General features: G+C 54.4%; 3 protein-coding genes across 3 annotated transcripts; 2 read left to right on the forward strand and 1 right to left on the reverse strand.

The window, feature by feature from the left end:
- Window positions 1–321: 321 nt before the first annotated feature.
- Window positions 322–802, forward strand: W97_00935 (uncharacterized protein; the record flags this gene model as incomplete). The annotated part of the gene is made up of 2 exons (XM_007778846.1): window positions 322–489; window positions 590–802. The coding sequence occupies 2 exons, from the start codon at window positions 322–324 to the stop codon at window positions 800–802; spliced, it is 381 nt and encodes a 126-aa protein (XP_007777036.1).
- A 2,618-nt stretch (window positions 803–3,420) lies between these two features.
- On the forward strand, window positions 3,421–10,084 carry W97_00936 (glutamate synthase [NADPH]; the record flags this gene model as incomplete). Its single annotated transcript, XM_007778847.1, has 5 exons — window positions 3,421–3,623; window positions 3,693–3,733; window positions 3,788–7,170; window positions 7,193–9,867; window positions 9,922–10,084. 5 exons carry the CDS (start codon window positions 3,421–3,423, stop codon window positions 10,082–10,084), a joined length of 6,465 nt encoding a protein of 2,154 aa, XP_007777037.1.
- Window positions 10,085–11,803: 1,719 nt separating this feature from the next.
- W97_00937 (uncharacterized protein) lies at window positions 11,804–12,172 on the reverse strand (the record flags this gene model as incomplete). Its single annotated transcript, XM_007778848.1, has 2 exons — window positions 11,804–11,918; window positions 12,015–12,172. The coding sequence occupies 2 exons, from the start codon at window positions 12,170–12,172 to the stop codon at window positions 11,804–11,806; spliced, it is 273 nt and encodes a 90-aa protein (XP_007777038.1).
- Between the last annotated feature and the right edge of the window lie 2,002 nt (window positions 12,173–14,174).

Raw genomic sequence — 14,174 nt, forward strand, 5'->3', positions numbered from 1 at the left:
CCTTACACCAATCCAAATTCGGCTGGGAGAAGTCAAGGGATAGCAATGAGAGGCTTTAAATTGAAACTATGGCCAATCGCTGCTTCTCCGATTGAGGTTTCGACCAGTTTCGCTTGCTTTAAGCGCCGCTGTCCTGTCGCGACTGCAGTGCATCGTGTTTGTGTACCGGCTCGGTAGGCGAGACAGAACCACCCACGCTTCACTCACCGCAACCGCAACCTCCGTCCTTCATACATCAGACTCAAACACCGCTCACGCGCTTCGACTTTCTGAAACGCCCCACATTGAACTCGAACTCTATAAACCCCACGCATCACGCAAATGTCCAGCGACAATTCCGCAACCAAGATCGACGAGAAAATGCAATCCGAAGACAGCTCCATGGCCGGCGAGTCCGCCCTCAAGGGCAAGGGCAAGGCCGTCGAAGAGCCACAAGACATGAGTATGGATGACGATGAGAGCTCCGAAGAATCTGCCGCTGAAGACCATGTGAGAGGTCCTACAACTGCTATCATCCAGTATGCGCTCGCAAGCTAACATCCATCCGTTCACTAGGCTGAACGTAAGATTTCCCCTAACTCCACCATAGGCCAACATTCTGACAGCGCGACCAGCCGAGGAAGAAGATGAAGACGAAGACAACATGGAGGAAATCGACACCGACAACATCCTCGACACCGGACGCCGCACTCGAGGCAAGGAAATCGACTTCGCAAAAGCCGCGCAGGATGATGCCGCCGCGGATGAGGACGACGATGACGATGAAGACTTCGTAGAGGATGACGACGCTATGGAGCAATGAGGCGATGCAGTCAGTGTGGTTGGTCTTCGTCGGTCGATTTGGTACAAGTCTTCCCGCTGATCTGGGCTCAGGGTACTACTGGGCCTGCAAAATGCGCACAGTTGCGTACAGAAAACCACGCGAAGGCCCGATTGCTCCTTTTCGATGGACGGGATGATTAGCGGAGTATAGGCGCACTGCTCTTGTTTGCATGCATTCGGAGCAGCATTAGTGGCGTGGAAAGCTCACATCCTAGCGGTCAAGAACAGATAGGAGGACAGCTCAAACACGGCAGCAACAAAACAACAATCTTCTGTGTTATCAACAAGCCTAAGTCATCTCAGAGTTTGTCTAGCGCAAGACCAGCTTGCACATTCAAGCTGTGTGCCATCCACCGCCTTGCAACGGACATCATCAGAAGCAGTGACAACCATAGATTGAAGCGTTCTCCTCTATTTGCCTATCCGAGAATTGGCCATGACCGAGGCGTTTGAGTGCTCAGCAGTCCAGAATGTCACCACCATCGCCACCCTCAATTCCAGCGCTGTCATTTATCATGATATGCTGATGCCCTTGCTTTCTCCCTCCATGCCCTCAAACCCCTACTGCTCCAGTACTCGATGTTGCCGCAATCCACGGACTGAACATCAGCAGCCGCTTCATCTTACCGTCTTACCAAAATAGGTCGCCTGAGATTATGAGTCCACTGCTTGTTCTTCTAGCTTCCGGATGTGACGGAGTGATCATCCGTATCCGCTGCATTTTGGGCCACGGATGGAGCGTTTCTTCAGGGACGCTCGGCGCCACGCCGCGCCGAACTGCGGAATTCTCCCACAGGCGGTGAAGCGGACCCTGAGCTTCCAACCGACGGTACTCTACAATGGTCGTTCTTAGTGAGAGGCGCCGGTCCGGAGGAGAGTCTTCAGAAGTCGCGGTTGTTTCCAGACGGCGACATCGGCGGGTGTTTCAGGGAGCTGCTTTCTCGTGACACACAGAAACGGGCTCGCCTTCCAGAACCCGCTTTCTCCCGATGCCGGTTCGTGTTGTCGCTGTTGTCGCGTTCGCTGCGCGCGCGCGTCAGTTGTTCTGCGATTCTTCAAGATGCTGCCGCGGTGCTGCCGGGCCGAGAGACCGCGGCTGAGTTCTTCCCTTGCTCTGTCTCTCAAGACCATCACGGCGTTTCCTCGACATCACGTTTGCGTAACTGAATGCATGCAGAGCGGACACAAGGCGGCAAGCGGGGCTTTAAGGGCTCTATCGCCAAGTGCCGTTTACGGTCCCGTCGCGGCGGTGTTGACGGGCAAGATAAGGGACTTTTTTGACCACCAAGAATTACTCGACAGATGGCCCGGCGCTGCGGTAGCTAACGGCTGGCACGCAACCGGCCGCAACAGATTTGCGGCAATCTGGTCGAACAAGCTGCACGAGGTGCATCAGCGGCGGGCATCAGACGAATCACACAGCGGCCATTTCACCTTGTCACTTTAGCGGCATGCAAAGCTGCTTCACCGCCCTCGGTTTCGAAGCTAATGAAGCACTCTTGGCTGCTCCGATGCGGCAGAAAACCGTGGGGTAGGCAGGGAAATTTCCAAAACTCGAGAGCCGTGCAGCAGGAGGGCGCACGCAGATGGAGAGGATGGACGCCAAGGTGGAGATGGATGCATCTGAGCTGGGGTTCCTGAGCATCAGTGCATCGCTGAGTTGCTCTGGAATCCGAATGGGTTTCCAATGACTCCAAAGTGCGAAGAACGATGGCGAGAAAGGCGAGGAGCTGCCATGTGAAAATCTCCGGCCCGCGCAACAGCGGCGATGGGCGCCTCGAGCAACACGAAAGGAGCAGAACAAGTCGAGAGCCTGAAGCTACTTCAAACGAGTCTAGAGCATTTCGCCCGGGAATCAGTGCATAGAGTAATACTTAAGAGTGATGGGTGCTAGCGCTCGCTGTTATTTCCCCACCCTCGCGTCAAGTGTTCAAAAACCCACCACCCTCCCCCTCCGTCTTCCTCTCTTCCACACATCACCCTCTGCAGCCCAGTAGCGACACCGCCCGTCAAGTGAGTCCGCTGGGAGCACCTACTCCATCTTCAGCTCGTAAGCCATTTCCTTCTACAACCCAGCTGTCCCGCAAGTAGGCCTGCTGGAGTTCTGCACGAATCCGCTTCCCTTGACAACCCCGCCACTGTGATTCGCCCAAGCTCTTATCGACCGAACCTCCAGCCTGGGGAACTATCTGCGCAAAGACGCAACCTGCGACAGTCTTGCACATCATCAGCTGTGAAGATCGCACGACCAGCTGAGGCAAACTTCTTTTTCCCCACCGTAGGACGGGGAAGGGCTCTACAATTGCCACCGGATTTCCTCCCTCCGCCCCGCAAGCTGTTAGGCTGCCCCAAAACTCTATCTCCCTTCCTACCGATCTGGACAGCGCCCGATTCCACCATTTCCAGCTTCACACACGGACGTCTACGCTACAGCAAATTCTTTTCGACCTTCTGCCCTTAGCCGTGACTGACTCCGAACTTCAGGTCGATCCAGGCTTCGACTCTACGTCCACGACCTCCTCAAACAATCGCACTCCGCACTTCCATCCTTACCTGCAACCTTTTCCGCGACCAAGAATTCGGCCTTTTGCCGAAAGAATGGGTCTTGTCTCGTTCGCAGAGGAAACAAAAATCTACGAAGCCGACATCGATACCCCGAATGAACAACCGGAGGAGCCTGTGAACGTCTACAGATACCAGGAAACGCCAGAGAACAAGTCATGGGCTGCCGCGTTGCCACTGAAGCAGGGTCTGTACGACCCTGAGTTGGAGAAGGATGCTTGTGGTGTTGGCTTTGCTGCGTAAGTCACGATTAGCCCACTGGCATGTTTGCTGGATCGTGAAGCAATCCATAGCTGACAAGAGTGCAGCCACATAAAGGGCAAGGCGAGCCACAAGATCATCAGCGATGGTAAGTGCTATACCTAGAATATTTTCGGCAGTATACTGACACTGTGTTCCACAGCTAAAAGCCTTCTCTGCAACATGACCCATCGGGGTGCCGTGGGTTCAGATGCCAGGGACGGCGACGGTGCAGGTGTAATGACCTCCATCCCTCATAAGTTCTTCCTCAAGAACTTTGAGCGCGAGCAAGGGATCAAGCTCCCTCCGCAAGGGCAGTACGCCGCCGGTAACCTGTTCTTCAAGCCGGATACCGAGGTTCTCAAGGACACAATTGCCACTTTCGAAGAGACGGCAGATTCACTGGACCTTCGGGTACTTGGCTGGCGGGAGGTGCCAAAGGACTCAACCCTGCTTGGACCGGCTGCTCTATCGAGAGAGCCGATCATCTTGCAGCCATTCGTTGTGTTGAAGTCCGCGTATGGCGACGGCAACGCGCCGAAGGACACCTTCGCTGAGGAGTACGACGAGTCACGGTTCGAGCGTCAGCTCTACGTGCTTCGCAAACGAGCCACCCACGTGATTGGCCTTCACAACTGGTTCTATCTTTGCTCGTTGAGCAACAAGAACATTGTATACAAGGGTCAGCTGGCGCCTGTCCAAGTATACGAATATTACTACGATCTGCTGTCCGTCGACTACGAAGGCCACTTCGCCCTTGTCCACTCACGGTTCTCCACCAACACATTCCCCAGCTGGGACAGAGCACAGCCGCTACGGTGGGCCGCTCACAACGGTGAAATCAACACATTGCGAGGAAACAAGAACTGGATGCGGGCACGAGAAGGCGTTCTGAAGTCGGACCTCTTCGGTGACGACCTAGAGCTGCTTTATCCCATCATCGAGGACGGCGGTTCCGATTCGGCAGCTTTCGACAATGTGCTCGAGTTGCTGGTCATCAACGGCGTGCTCTCTCTACCAGAGGCGGTGATGCTCATGGTACCAGAGGCATGGCAAGGCAACGATTCGCTGGATCCTGCAAAGCAGGCCTTCTACGAGTGGGCTGGCTGCATGATGGAGCCTTGGGACGGCCCAGCTCTTTTCACTTTCTCCGACGGCAGGTACTGCGGTGCCAATCTTGATCGAAACGGCCTCCGTCCCTGCAGATACTACGTAACGGATGATGACCGTATTGTCTGCGCCTCCGAAGTTGGTACCATCGCCATTGAGCCGGAGAGGATTGTGCAGAAGGGTAGACTGCAGCCTGGGAGGATGCTTCTCGTTGATACGGTGGCTGGTCGTATCGTCGATGACAATGAGCTCAAGAACAGTGTAGCAAACCGTCATGACTTCCGGTCATGGATAGAGAAGCAGCTCATTACTATGTCCAGCATATACAACCGACTTCTAGAGCAGGGCACTGATCTCTCTCACGAGATCACTGACACTCGCGTTCAGGAGGATCCACGCCTCAGGGCTTTCGGCTACTCCTTGGAGCAAGTCAGTTTGCTTCTTGGGCCTATGGCTGCAGATTCCAAGGAAGCATTGGGTTCCATGGGCAACGACGCACCGCTCGCATGTCTCGCGAAGCAGCCACGTCTGCTCTACGAGTACTTCCGCCAGCTCTTCGCCCAGGTCACCAACCCTCCTATTGACCCTATCCGAGAAGCCATCGTCATGTCTCTGGAGGCTTACGTTGGACCACAAGGTAACCTACTCGAGATGGACGAATCACAGTGCCACCGTCTCCTTCTCCCATCGCCCATCCTGTCGATTGAGGAGTTCAATGCTCTAAGCAAGATCAACACCCTTCATCCCGACTGGAAAGTCAAGGTTATTGACATCACCTTTCCCAAGAAGCAAGGCATCCAAGGCTACATCGACCACCTCGACAAGATCTGTGATGCAGCAACAGAGGGTATCAAGAACGGCGACAACGTGCTGATTCTATCCGATCGAGCTGTCTCATCAGATCGAGTTGCGGTCTCCGCTCTATTGGCCACTGGTATGGTCCATCATCACCTCGTCAAGAACAGGTGGCGTTCACAGGCTGCGCTTATCGTCGAAACCGGTGAGGCTCGCGAGGTGCATCACATGTGTGTCCTCGTCGGCTACGGCGCCGATGCAATCTGCCCTTACCTAGCCATAGAGTGCATCCTCAAGATGAACCGCGAGGGCCTCATTCGGAAGAAGCTGTCCCCCGAGCAGCTCATCGACAACTACCGGCACTCTTGCGACGGAGGCATCCTGAAAGTGATGAGCAAGATGGGCATTTCCACACTTCAGAGCTACAAGGGTGCCCAGATCTTCGAGGCACTCGGTATCGACGACGCGGTCGTTGACCGGTGCTTCACCGGCACAGCTAGCCGTATCAAGGGTATGACTCTTGAACTCATCGCTCAAGATGCTTTTGCTCTCCACGAGAAGGGATTCCCAACACGAAGCATCGTCGAAATTCCCGGCCTAGCTGAAACGGGCGAGTACCACTGGCGCGATGGTGGTGAGCCGCACGTCAATGATCCTACGGCTATCGCCAACATTCAGGACGCTGTCCGCACCAAGAACGACAAGTCGTACGAGGCATACTCGATCTCTGAGTACGAGCGGATTAAAGACTGCACATTGCGGGGCATGCTTGATTTCAACTTCGACGATTGCGCACCTATTCCTATCGATCAGGTTGAGCCATGGACCGAGATTGTGCGTCGTTTCGTTACCGGAGCCATGTCTTACGGTTCCATCTCCATGGAGTCGCACTCGACCCTTGCTGTTGCCATGAACAGGCTTGGCGGCAAGTCCAATACCGGTGAAGGTGGTGAGGATCCGGAAAGAAGCTTGCGATTGGATAACGGCGATACCATGAGGTCTGCCATCAAGCAGGTCGCCTCCGGCCGTTTCGGTGTCACCAGCAACTATCTCGCGGACGCCGATGAGCTACAGATCAAGATGGCTCAAGGTGCTAAGCCTGGTGAAGGTGGTGAGCTTCCAGGCCACAAGGTCTCCGGCCCAATCGCAAAGACGCGGCACTCTACGCCAGGTGTTGGTTTGATTTCGCCGCCACCGCATCACGACATCTACAGTATCGAGGATTTGAAACAATTGATCTATGATCTCAAGTGCTCGAACCCGCGCGCCCGCATCTCAGTCAAGCTTGTCTCCGAGACTGGTGTCGGTATTGTGGCGTCTGGTGTCGCGAAGGCCAAAGCTGACCACATCCTCATCTCTGGTCACGATGGTGGTACCGGTGCCTCCCGCTGGACCGGCATCAAGTATGCCGGTCTTCCGTGGGAATTGGGTCTTGCGGAGACGCATCAGACGCTCGTCCTGAATGATCTCCGTGGTCGTGTCATCGTCCAGACGGATGGCCAAATCCGAACCGGACGTGATGTCGCCATCGCCTGCCTGCTTGGTGCTGAAGAGTGGGGCTTCGCCACAACGCCTCTCATAGCTATGGGCTGTATTATGATGCGAAAATGCCATGCGAGTACCCCACTATCTTCATTGAAAGTTAATGCTAACGATTTAATAGCTTAACACATGCCCGGTAGGCATCGCCACTCAAGATCCGCAGCTGCGGAAGAAGTTCGAGGGGACGCCGGAGCATGTCATCAACTTCTTCTACTACATCGCAAACGAGCTCCGTGCGATCATGGCAAAGCTGGGTTTCCGCACCATCAACGAGATGGTGGGCCGCTGCGAGATGCTCCGCATGCGCGACGATCTACGAACAGCGAAGACCGAGAACATCGATCTGTCACTTATCCTTACCCCTGCTCACACGCTCCGCCCCGGCGTTGCCACCTACAATGTCAGGAAGCAGGATCATAAGCTTCATGTGCGCCTCGACAACAAACTCATCGCCGAGTCCGAGCTAGCCCTAGAGAAGGGTCTCCCCACCCGGATTGAATGCGACATCCTTAACACCGACCGCACTCTTGGCGCCACGCTTTCATACCATATCAGCAAGCGTTACGGCGAGGCCGGCTTGCCCCAAGACACCGTTCATGCCAACATCCGTGGCTCTGCTGGTCAGTCGTTCGGTGCGTACCTGGCACCGGGCGTAACGCTAGAGCTCGAGGGTGACGCGAACGACTACGTTGGTAAGGGCCTGTCCGGTGGCCGTCTCATTGTCTACCCGCCGCGCGCTGCTGTCTTCAAGGCCGAGGAGAACGTACTGATTGGCAACGTCTGCCTTTACGGTGCTACGAGCGGCACCTGCTTCTTCCGTGGCGTCGCTGCAGAGCGTTTCGCTGTCCGCAACTCCGGTGTCACTGCCGTTGTCGAAGGTGTCGGTGATCATGGCTGCGAGTACATGACCGGAGGCCGTGTGCTCGTCCTTGGCAACACTGGCCGCAATTTCGCTGCCGGTATGTCCGGAGGCATTGCTTACGTTCTCGACATGCATCACGACTTTGAGGGCAAGGTCAATCAAGAGATGGTTGAGCTTTCGGCCATCGAAGATCCTACCGAAATCGCTTTCGTCCGCGGACTCATAGAGGACCATCACCATTACACTGGCTCTGAGCTGGCGGCTCGTATCTTGCTGGACTTCAGCCGTGCCCTGCCTCGCTTTGTCAAGATCCTGCCTACCGACTACAAGCGCGTCATGCAGGAGGAAGCCGCAAAGGCCGCTGAAGCGAAGAAGGCTGAGTACCCTCTTCCCATTATGCCTGGTAATCCTGTCCGCACCGCACATGAAGCATCACGGAGGGCGGAGCACGAAGCCGAGAACAAGGAAAAGAAGAAGAATGATCTCCTCGACATCGAAGAGAGCGTTGGCGATGCCAAGGCTGAAAAGAAGAGATCTTTGGTTCTTGACAAGACCCGCGGCTTCATGAAGTACCAGCGACGTTCTGAGAAGTACAGGAACCCGAAGACCCGTACTCGCGACTGGCAAGAACTCTCTACACGCTTGAACGAAGATGAACTCAAGTACCAGACAGCTCGTTGCATGGACTGCGGTGTTCCCTTCTGCCAGTCCGACACTGGCTGCCCAATCAGCAACATCATTCCGAAGTGGAATGAGCTGGTCTTCCAGAACCAATGGCGGGATGCCTTGAACAGGTTGCTCATGACCAATAACTTCCCCGAATTCACTGGCCGCGTCTGCCCCGCCCCTTGCGAGGGTGCTTGCGTCCTCGGTATCAATGAGGATCCTGTTGGCATCAAGTCCATCGAATGTGCCATCATCGACCGCGGGTTCGAGATGGGCTGGATGGTACCGTCGCCTCCGAAGTATAGAAGCGGCAAGAGCGTCGCAATCATCGGTTCCGGTCCAGCTGGTCTTGCTTGCGCTGATCAGCTCAATAAGGCTGGACACAACGTCACGGTCTACGAGCGTTCTGACCGCGTTGGAGGGCTCTTGATGTACGGCATTCCCAATATGAAGCTCGACAAGAAGGTTGTTCAACGTCGTGTGGACTTCATGGGCGCGGAAGGCATCCAGTACCGGACTGGCGTTCATGTTGGCGAGGGCGACGTCACTCTTGAATCACTAAGAGCTGAGAACGACGCTGTTGTCATCGCTACAGGTGCTACAGTCGCCAGAGACCTTCCTATCCCCAACCGCAACCTTGACGGCATCCACTTTGCCATGCAGTTCCTGCACCGAAACACCAAGTCCCTCCTTGACTCGGAACTTTCGGACGGAGAGTACATCTCCGCCAAGGACAAGCACGTTGTTGTCATCGGAGGCGGTGATACCGGCAACGATTGCATCGGTACCTCTGTGCGTCACGGAGCCAAGTCTGTCACCAACTTCGAGCTCCTTCCTCAGCCTCCGCCAAAGCGTGCCAGCGACAACCCTTGGCCGCAGTGGCCGCGTATCTACAGGGTCGACTACGGCCACACCGAGGTCAAGACCCATATGGGCAAAGATCCCCGTGAGTACTGCGTCATGTCCAAGGACTTCGTCGATGACGGCAACGGTAACGTCAAGGGCATCAACACCGTGCGGGTTGAGTGGACAAAGAATGTCACTGGTGGCTGGGACATGAAGCAGATCGAGGGAAGTGAACACCTCTTCCCGGCTGACCTTGTCCTCCTGTCTATGGGCTTCTTGGGACCTGAGGACCGTGCCCTGGGTGGCATAGTGGAGAAGGATGCTCGCAAGAACATCAAGACGCCGCCTGGCAAGTACAGCACCAGTGTCGATGGCGTTTTCGCCGCTGGAGACTGTCGTCGTGGCCAGTCTCTCATCGTTTGGTAAGCTCATCATACCATTTTCATCTTGACTTCTTGCACTAACATATCAATTAGGGGCATCAATGAAGGCCGTATGGCAGCACGTGATGTCGACTCCTATCTCACCGGTGTCGGCACTCAGCTTCCCGTTACCGGCGGCATCGTCAAGCGTCCTCCCTACGAGCTTCTAAACAAGGTCAACGGCGCTCCCCCAGAGCTCATCACTGCCGCCGCCTGAACAACCCATCTTCTCACTACTCCGCGAACATGCACGATACCCTTGTACAGCGTAGCGATAGACACGACATGTACGACAGTAATGGCTCAGCCGGTGACGTGTGTACGATGATCGATTTCAAAAGTTATGTATGGAGAGATACGCACGTATGAGGATATCTGAACAGTCTGGGTATCTTCATGCACATCATTTCTACAGCAGGATCTGCCTTCACCAGTACTATGAGCGGGATTTGGCGTTGTCATCGTTATCGCTTGCGGTTGCTATACCAGTTTTTGATCTTCATTGCGGACTTTGTCACCGTTTTTAGATATTATAGCAGAACAATACAGTCACTATTGAGAGTGCCTTCCCCAACGTGCTTGCAACAGCGCCAATACATGCAGTCTACGCTGTCCAACTCCCAAACTCCATCCTGTTGCGAATGGTGAATTCACCCTCATGCTGCGCTACGCTCCGTGCGCCGTCGTGGACCATGCAAACGTGTTGACAACATGCGAAACCTTGTCCTCGTCAAACATAGAGTCGACCAAACCGGCTCTTTTCACTAGGTAGACCGAACCTGTGGCCGTGACGTGAGTACGCCGTCTCCCCAACGTAGGTCACAAACACCGCTTACTGCACGCACACAAAACGCCCGTAAACCCATAAAGCGACACCGCCTCTCACACGACCGGATTTCATCCCATAGGTTGCTCGTAGAGAATTCCCAGCAACGCCGATTCAATGATCAAACAACTTGTCCGGCTAAGAAGTGCTCCGCGGCGACGGACTGGAACTCCTAGCCGCTGTTCTTTGCGCTGCGCCCATGGCCATCAGGACGGTCGTGTGGAGGGGCTTCTCGAGCGCGAGGAGGGCGAGGGCGTCGGCTTCCGAGCGGGAGGGGTGGGGCAGCGCTGTTGTGGAGGTGGTGAGGAGGGCGAGGAGGAGGGGTATAGGACGCATAGTGAGGGCTTCACGGCTCGTTCTCTTGGGTAGGATGAAGAGCGTTTGAAATGCAGCTACGATTGGATCACAAAAGGGGTGCGAGAAGAAGTTCACTTCCATGCAAGGGGGACGAAGAAGGACACACAATACTTACCTTGACGGTGGAGGGGATCAGAGTCCTGAGCCGCGGGTCACCAGCGCGGGCTGAGGGTGCTGGCGGCCATCGTCATATGATGCTGCCGCTGAATATTGCACGTTCTTAGCTGAGGCTTGTCACTGGCTGAAGCTTTTCCAAGTTTTCCAAGGTCTTGGACGAGATCTGGACGCAGAGCGCACAGATACCCTTGCATTAGCTTCTTTCTCCACACCGGGGTCGCTAAGCGCAAGCGGTCTGTGCAGACCCCGGAGCTGGGCGCTAAGAGCGTTTGATGAGCGCGGCTGCGGCTGCTCCTTGGTTGTGCATCAAGCTAGCTGCCAAGCCGGACCATATAAACCATCCAAGGTCAATATCATAGAATCGCTTGTGCGATACTCCCCTCATAAACAGCGTCCATAGCGGATCCGGCCGGGGATGATGCCCAGGAAACTTCCCGGTCTGATCGTGGTTGAGGGAAGCACGGACCGGTTCGCACTCGCTTCGACGTGCGTGTGGATGAAGAACGGCATGTTGAGCGCGTGGAATCCGCGGTACCCATCTCTTGCGAGCTGTGATACGTTCCCAGTTCCAGTGCTTACGCTGGACAGGCCTGGATGCTCCATATCGAACACAAGTTGCATGTAGCCTTGAGCCCCTCAGAGAATTGTCCCTCTCCTCTTTTCCAGCTCCTCATCCACAGCCGTACTCCTCTGCTCGAACATATCGCTCAATATGTCCAGGTGAAGATGGCTAGTCTCCCGCTCTAGATGCCTACGGTCGCATCAAGTAAACCAAGTGACAGTGTTCGCAGTAATCGAGGGCTTTGTACCAATCGTAATGAGGGTCAGTCAATGATCCGGAGTGCACTTGAAGGTGACACTCTGACGAGAATCGAAGTCCTGGTATTTGATCTCCTTCATACGACCAACTTCGGGCGGAGCCACACCAATGCAAAGCACAGGACGATTTTCCGCATCATAAAGGTAATCCCCAATATTGACATCTGCAATGCGCTTATCGCCCATGGTCGTGCGCACTGTAGTTTCGGACGCCAGGCATTTGCGTATCATAATACAGCCTGGCTACGAGAGGCGTTGTGCTGAACGGCTGTTTCCGAATGGGTCAAGGCTTAACAAAGTAGATATAGGGTACCGTGGACATTCTTTCACAGGATAACGGGTAACCCATTCGCCTACCGGATTACCCGCATGGTTGTGTGCTGACAGTGGATCATGTAGCGTGCTAATGTAAGGACGACGCCGCTGATACCGTCTAAGACCATAAAGTCATTCTTCCGCTGAATCCTGCCTGCCCGTATCCCTAACGTCCTTGCTCGTCCTACTGTCTCCCAATGTCATAGGTAGTTGAAACCACCTACTGCTGCCGTAAAGACACTCCTGCTTTTGATGTTCTTGCCCAATCTTCTGCACTCAGAGATGTCCTTGAACCTCATGCTGCCTAGTTGTAGAGAAATTTCTTGGTTGGTTTGAAGTGCTCGTCCGGTGCTTCCTCATCTAGCAGCGGTAAGTTTTGCTCCGTGTGAATGTCTTAATCTGCAATCTGCCAGTCGTTCAAAGGTCCCAAGGTCCCAAGGTTGGCTATGAGATCTTGACGGGTATCTATGATTTAGACTGATGGCATCTTCACATTCTTGCGTATGCTGCACCATCTTCACATGCTCCTATCGTGCTTTGACTGTCTGTACCACGCACCATGGCCAATTGCGCCACTCCGGGAAGTGCTTTGTGTGGCATCTAGCAAATGAGCAACACCGTGGAGTCTGGTGAGACAGGTCGGCAGATACACTAGCGGTAGTTGTGATTTATAGATGCTGCTTCTCCTCGTTCTTACCTTCCTCGCTCCTTTCTCATGCGAGATTAGCTGCTACTTGTTAGCTACTTGGTTTGATAGCCGTTGCTATTTTAACCCCGTTCGTTGTGCTGTGAGCTAGCCGGACGAAGCGCCTTTTTGAAGAGTTTTAAGCTTGGATGAGCGTCTGCGGATACCCAGGACAGCAGAGGTCTTGACATTGATCGCGTGAACAGCGCAAAGCCCTTCCTCGAAGGGCTTGAAGTCGATCGCCTCTCGGAGTTGTGTTTCGAGCATCTCGTCGGCCTCGTCTCCCTCTAGCTTCTCAAGGGCGGATCCCGGCGCCATTAAGTCGAAGAGCTCTTCGGGAACCCGTCCTGAACACTGGCAATCTGAGGCCTCGGCGCCTTCCACAATGGCGGGACCATACCCCAGAAGTTCCTTCTCTTGTTTTGGGACGGGCTGACTAGTCTCTTCTACTGCCTGTCCCTTCTTCTTCCCTCTTCCCACGGAGCCGCTTCCAGCGCTCTTGTAATCCGGGACCGCAACTTCCGCACCATCCTGCGGCTGATATGCACTACGCCTTGTAATGCTAGGAGATCAGAGATGTCTAATAGTCCGCAGATCTTTGATATAATAGATTTTTCTGACCTCTGATGTCAATCCGAATTTGCGATGAGCAACAGCTAGGCTGCCTCTACTGAGGAGGACAGGGTCGTATTTCGGGTGTACTTTATCTCGAACATATTGGTTCTTTCCCATCTAGAAGTCGGGAGTCGGGACGTGTTCCCGAACGGCTCGAGGTAACTTCTTTCCTCTCCGATGGTTGTCCCTGGGTTTGTGACATTGCGCAACATGAAGAGTGACATTTGTTGATGCACCAACGCCGTAGGCAAGCCAATCGAGTTTCCGCTAATTCTTTTTCCATGAGTGTTCGACATCAAAGGTCAATTCCTCCGGCTCTGGAGACTGATCCCCACTGATTGTACGTCCTGAGAATGCAAATTGGTGGCGGACATAGAGCTGTGCAAGAGCGACAATTCGCAGCCGGGACATAGGCTGTCTCGGAGTTGCAGCCTGTAAAGCTTGACACTGTTAGTCTGTTACATGTTTCGTTTTTGGGATGTTCTCCTTGTTTGGTCCGGCAGCTGCGAGTACGATGGAGTTGAGCAGTCGATATACAACTTAAAATAGCCAGAATACAACGTAGAGTCAGCG

Source organism: Coniosporium apollinis, assembly GCF_000281105.1.
Source record: "Coniosporium apollinis CBS 100218 chromosome Unknown supercont1.3, whole genome shotgun sequence".
NCBI classification, from domain to species: domain Eukaryota; kingdom Fungi; phylum Ascomycota; class Dothideomycetes; genus Coniosporium; species Coniosporium apollinis.